The sequence below is a fragment of the Rutidosis leptorrhynchoides genome, chromosome 2 (genome assembly GCF_046630445.1).
Source record: "Rutidosis leptorrhynchoides isolate AG116_Rl617_1_P2 chromosome 2, CSIRO_AGI_Rlap_v1, whole genome shotgun sequence".
Classification (NCBI taxonomy): Eukaryota; Viridiplantae; Streptophyta; class Magnoliopsida; order Asterales; family Asteraceae; genus Rutidosis; species Rutidosis leptorrhynchoides.
In genome coordinates this window covers 586,239,172-586,245,712 of record NC_092334.1, presented here as the reverse complement: position 1 = coordinate 586,245,712, position 6,541 = coordinate 586,239,172, and the positions used below count along the sequence as shown (strand labels likewise).

At 29.9% G+C, this 6,541-nt stretch overlaps 1 protein-coding gene across 1 annotated transcript; it reads left to right on the top strand.

Moving 5' to 3' along the window:
• The first annotated feature begins 469 nt into the window (after positions 1 to 469).
• On the top strand, positions 470 to 3,494 carry LOC139893284 (auxin-responsive protein IAA14-like). The gene is made up of 5 exons (XM_071876440.1): positions 470 to 844; positions 1,351 to 1,589; positions 2,095 to 2,230; positions 2,318 to 2,379; positions 3,257 to 3,494. The coding sequence occupies exons 1-5, from the start codon at positions 615 to 617 to the stop codon at positions 3,292 to 3,294; spliced, it is 705 nt and encodes a 234-aa protein (XP_071732541.1). The 5' UTR covers positions 470 to 614; the 3' UTR covers positions 3,295 to 3,494.
• Positions 3,495 to 6,541: the final 3,047 nt, after the last annotated feature.

Here is a 6,541-nt window from a genome sequence, read left to right as displayed (position 1 = left end):
AAATGATAAGACCAAACATTTGTTCGGTTTCCTTAATTAACGTAAATTGGTTATGGAATGAATTACGGTTATATGGGGATAAGGTCATATTCAAACTCTAATCGGTATCCTATACATCGGCTCATCTATTGTAATATGTTGACTCTGTACAATTAACCTTCTGTCATGTCCTTGTCAATTTAAAATCTTTATCTTATTCTAATTAAACTTTAATCATTTGAATATGTAATAATGAGACCTATATATCATTTTGGAAGAAAGCAAGATAGTATTAATAATTAATCGCGGATTATGACACTTGTATTATTTTAATTTAGTGTTTATAAAATTATAAGCCCTTGATCCTAGAAGATTTAGACACCAAATACTACCACGTGTTTGCATATGATCCGTCAGTTGATTATGCGACCATTTGTTATATATGCACATGAACCTCTTTTCTACTTCTCTTTGTTATTTCAATCCTCTACTCTCTTTCTCTCTCTTTTATTATTATTCAATAAAAATAAAGAATTTAAGTTACTACCTTAATTAATTGCAATAACAAGAAGCAGCTAGTGGAAGTGTTAAAGAGAGATAAGTTTTCATTGTTAATTTGCAAAGAAAAGAATAAAATGTTGCATCTCAAGGAAACTGAGCTGTGCCTTGGCTTGCCAGGTGGTGGTTGTGAGGTGGTGGAGACTAATTCAAAGGTCACCGGAAAACGTGGTTACTTGGAGACCGTTGATCTTATGCTCAATCTTCAACCAAATGATCAGCAGTCTTCATCTTCAACTGATCATTTGAATGATAACAAGTTGCAACACTCAACCAAGAACAAAGATTTGATCAAGCCACCAGCTAAGTAAGTCATACGTTAATCAATTTAATTGGTTAAAAATAATATGTATACATATATACTCCGTAATATGTATGTTTAATGTTTATATCTGGCCGGTTTTTAATCTGTTATCAGTTTGAAAAAAAAAAAAAAAATATCAACCATCTTAGTGAATCTTTCAACTACAACAAAAATCATAAGAACAAAATTATTTCGAAAAGGAAATATTTGTAGCGCGCCAATTTAATTACGCATTCTATCAAATATATTAAGGGCTCTTGACCTAGCTGTATCAGAGAAACCATTCAACCTATAAGTTGAGGTTCAAACCTAGCTAGAACAGATGTGTTACTGTAGGTTTGTGGTTCTAAAAAATAATTACGCATCGTACATATCTTATATTACATGTTACAAATTAACCTGAAGAAGCTTTTTGTTCATTATTTATATATAATTTTGTAATGTATAAGAATGAGCTAATTAGTATATTAAATTAATTAATATTTAGATTGATATATTTTGGAATATAGGGCACAAGTTGTAGGATGGCCACCGGTGAGAAACTATCGCAAGAACGTGATGGCTCAAAAGAGCAACAATGAAGAAACTGAGAAGGTAGTGGCGGCAACCACTGGCGGCACCGTGGCGGCATTTGTGAAGGTTTCGATGGACGGGGCACCTTATCTTCGCAAGGTGGACCTCAAGTTGTATAAGAGTTATCAACAACTGTCTGATGCTTTGGCCAAGATGTTTAGTTCCTTCACCATGGGTACGTACACCTCTTCATTTCACTAGTAATAATTCATACTAGTACTAAATAATTAAAATTTAACGTTTGAGTACGTTGTTAAACATTCATTAATAATTAATACATTAGTTTATACTCCGTAGTTTTCATCATCCTTTTCATTTATTTACACTTGGATAAGGTTGATGAATACAAAGAACTAGGTGTTGATTGCTTGTGAATAAAGATAGAACCCATACTTGGCTTTTAATGAATGCAATTTTTGTAGCATAAACATAAAGTTTATATATGTCTTGGATCATATTTACTACTTACATGCAATGAATGTAAACTGATTATTTACTCAATCATTGATAATTCATAAATATATTATAGGTTTTAGGTCTTGAACCATTATTTATTAATAATGGTTATAATTACTTGTAAAAATGTACTAACATTACTTTTTAAAACTTTTAGGTTGATAAACATTACTAATTACTTTCTAAAACCTTTTTTCTTAATATAACTTGAATTAAACATGCAGGAGAATATGCATCACAGGGAATGATTGATTTTATGAATGATAGCAAATTGATGGATCTTCTCAACAGTTCTGAATATGTTCCAAGTTATGAAGATAAAGATGGTGACTGGATGCTAGTCGGTGATGTCCCATGGGAGTAAGTTCAATTCTCGATCCGGATTCAAGATGCAATCATGAAATTAAACGATATTGATTCTAATCGCTCATAACCTTCTGTTTGCAGAATGTTTGTTGATTCTTGCAAGCGAATGCGAATCATGAAAGGATCCGATGCAATTGGACTTGGTAAGCCAAGCAACTCCTAATTACGAAACTTCATAGTCACATGTCATGCAATAACCAAATTAAATAAAGAACTAGCGCGTAATTTAACCGATATTAGTTGATGTAAGTAGATGAATGTAGTTATTAGTTAAACACTTCGCAAGTGTAATTGAAGTAGATGAATGTCATTGTTAGGGGAATCTCTATTGAAGACCTAAAAAATCCTTCGCAAATTTGCAAAAATACGTAGTTAAAAAAAATCTTATTATAATGTACTTTTTGTCTTACCTATACTGTACTATTTATTTTGCTTCAAATGAATACATTGAACGATTTAGAGAGTTTTATTATTTATTTATAAAAGTAGACAATTAATTTATAATAACACAAAAAATATTAGACATTTTAATTTGGGAAAAAGTGATTAGTATATATATATATATATATATATATATATATATATATATATATATATATATATATATATATATATATATACCAACGGATCTTCGGTCCAGCGGTACCGCGGTTACACTTGTGTACTCGCAGGGCTAGAGGTCTCGGGTTCGAACCACGTCACCCGCTCTAGGAATTGAAATATATTCCTTGAAGGTGGCTCAAAGGGAAGGTTTTACCGACCCGTCTGCCCCTTGGGATGGTTTAAGGGTTGGATCCTCAGAGTGTGGTTCAGGTTTCCTGCCCGAAATCGCGTGTGTGTGTGCAAATGATGACTAGGCTTCGGTCCGTACTGATGTAAGCTTGCCTTTCAAATATATATATATATATATATATATATATATATATATATATATATATATATATATATATATATATATATATATATATATATATATATATGTGCGCACAGAAGTAAACCTTGATCTTGATTAATTTCCAGCTCCGAGAGCCATGGAGAAGTGCAAGAACAGGTGCTAAGTCAAAGTCACATATAACGCAAACCCGAATCTTGATTCAAGTTAATGGCAACTTCATAAGCATCAACGAACATGGATGGATCAAGCTGTTAATGTTTGTATGTGTTTGGATTTGTTTTGGTTTTTTGTTTATTTTAAGAAAGAAAACTTACGTTTGATATATAGTATATATATACATTTGTCAAAAGTTGATTTGGAACATTTGTAATGGCAAAAAACAATGAATCTTCTACTACTGTCATATCTTATTATGTGTTTATGTTTTCACAAAAAAAATGTTGTTCGTGGTTTCATAATTATTATTTTAATGTTGTGTTAAAATGTAGCTAGTGTTTCGTTTTACAAAATTTGTATATATAGATGAATCTAATTTTATATCATGTGCATTATTAACTTTATATTTCTTTTGTCGCCGAAAAAAAAAATATAGAAATTAAGAAAAAGGTATATTTAATGTGTGTAATTATTAAAGAAGCATGGCTTTATAATTAAAAACAGGGCAGGCCCCAAGTGGTAGGGAGAGGGAACAAATCCATGTGCATGTTTATTGGGCTACTCATTCATGACCATTTATTTTTGTATTTTGTATTATCGTATTATTGCTATACAATAATTTCAGAGTTTAAGAGACGTGTTGACAAATCTTAAAAGTTGTTTTCGATGGTGTTAGTAACTTAACGTCTATACTTTATTTTATTTCTCACCATTAATATTTTTTAATTATATACAAATTATATTTTACGTAATATTTAGAGAAAATATGAGTTCATTGAAAATTTGTCATGGAACGTGTGACATGAAAACACGCTAGTAAAGCCTAAGTTATATTTATTCTATGTTATCATTATATAATAGCTCTTGTATATATATATATATATATATATATATATATATATATATATATATATATATATATATATATATATATATATATATATATATATATATATATATATCAAATGTCATTATATTAAATAAATATTAATATTAAATATACAATATAAACAATCACAATATTTAGAATGTAGATGTTGATTCTTTTATTGAACGGATAAAATCTCGCACACATAACTCAACACCATTTGTTCTAATATACTCCTTGAAATTTACATACAAGAGTTATTTTATAATGATAACATAGAATAAATATACTTTAGACTTTGTTAACGTATTTTCATGTGACACGTTTCATGACAAATTTTTAATGGACTCATATTTTTTCTAAATATTACTAAATATATAATTTGTATATAAATATTTAAAAATATATTAATGGTGAGAAAAAAGTTGTAGACGTTAGGTTACTAATACCACCCAAAACTACTTTTAAAAATTTATCAACATCACGGGCTATATATATATATATATATATATATATATATATATATATATATATATATATATATATATATATATATATATGTGTGTGTGTGTGTGTGTGTGTGGGAGATCAAGGAATAAGTGACCTTTTTGGGATAAGGAGATAAGTAAAATGATATTTTTATAACTTTTACATTAGAGTTTCAATTAAAAAAAATAAAAAAATATTCGTGATCTACTCACATTGTGTAGATTCAAAAAAAAAAAAAAAAAAAAAAAAAAAAAAAAAAAAAAATCAACAGGAGCTTAAAATGCACCTGATGACTGTTAACGTTTTTTGAGGTTTTTTTGAGTTTTTTTTAGGATTTAGCCCCCGATTTATAGTTTAGGGTTTAGGGTTTTCGGGTTTACTCCGTAAACCCTCAACCCTAAATCCTAAACCCTAACCCCTAAATCCTAAAATCTAAACCGTTCATTTAAAAACTCGTTCTGGTCCCAATCGAAGTCAAATTAGTTTCTATTTCGGTTTTGAAATTGAATTCAATTTTCAGTTTTGGTCCTAATGTTTTCAAAACCAAGGAAACCGAATAAACCGAGAAAAAATCGAAAACTGAACTCATGAACACTCCTAACCAAACTAAGCAATAGATATCCCCTTTAGTATTTCATGATTCTAATCCTTCTTTTGTAAACTTTTTTCTTTCTTTCTTTCTTTTTTTTTTTTTTTTTTATTTAAGGCAAGGCCCCAATTTGATGTTGGTGGGGATCGAACCTGGGTCCCCTTTGAAGATTTCCAAGCACCCAACCACTCAACCACCCCTTTGGGGTCCTTCTTTTGTAAACTGAAAATGAACTTAAAAGTTAAATCTACATTCCAGTTACAAATGTATAATACTATAATGTACACTTCCTTGACGTTTACCTGCCCGCATCATGGGCCTTGGAGGTTACGGACATCATGTGTTGGAGACTCACCCGAGGGGGTTTTACCACACGTGATGTCCGTATGGATTCGACGTGAGGTTTTCTTCTGAAGGGCGATAGGACTCCAATGTTCGTCCCAGAAAATAATCAGATGGGTGAATTCTGACATTGCATTCGGACCCGTCAGTGACTTCTAACTGCCGTTAAAATAGAAAAAGAAAAACATATATATTATATGCATCTCATGAAGATTTATTATTTGTTCACATTCAATTTCTACAAAACGTATATCACTAATAAAGATAAGGTTTTGTTGTATCAAATTTGTTATTGAGAAAAGAAACATTAAAAATCAAAAGTTTTGACTATTGGTTGTATTACTATATACTCTAAAATAATAAATATATGGTTTATATGCATGGTTTATACTATAAAATAATTTAACTACAAAAAGAGCGAGAACACCAAGAACTTTTAAATTACATGGCTTATATGCATGTATATTCAACAAATTACATAAAACTATTATCTGATGTTCATATCATTACTAAACAAATGTTCACAACCTCAAATTACATGTTCAATTGTGAATTATCCATTACATATCTATCCATTACTAAATCTTTAGTAGCTATGTTAAAACTTGATGTTCCTAGTGATTTTTTCCTTTATAGTAATGCTTGTCAATGCAATAAAATTCATAAATGGCCGTTTGATTCAAATATCATTGATTCTCATGCTTCTCTTGATGTCATTTATAACGACTTATGGACCCTTCTCGTATAGTCATTCGGTGGTCATAGATACTATGTAGTTTCTGTTGATCACTACACTCGCTACATGTGGCTATATCCTCTCAAACACAAATCTGATACTAAAGATATTTTTATTCGGTTTAAAGCTTTAGCCGAAAAACATTTTGAAAAGCTGATAAAAACATTATACTTGAACACTGGATATGGCTCTATCGAATTACATGACTACCAACGTCATTACTCATATTA

What these genes read in the sequence shown, in the direction of transcription:
- LOC139893284 (XM_071876440.1), top strand. Translation starts at nt 615, where the DNA reads ATGTTGCATCTCAAGGAAACTGAGCTGTGCCTTGGCTTGCCAGGTGGT. An exon ending in TTGATCAAGCCACCAGCTAA is followed by an intron (nt 845 to 1,350) that starts GTAAGTCATACG and finishes TTTGGAATATAG; the next exon opens with GGCACAAGTTGTAGGATGGC. An exon ending in GTTTAGTTCCTTCACCATGG is followed by an intron (nt 1,590 to 2,094) that starts GTACGTACACCT and finishes TTAAACATGCAG; the next exon opens with GAGAATATGCATCACAGGGA.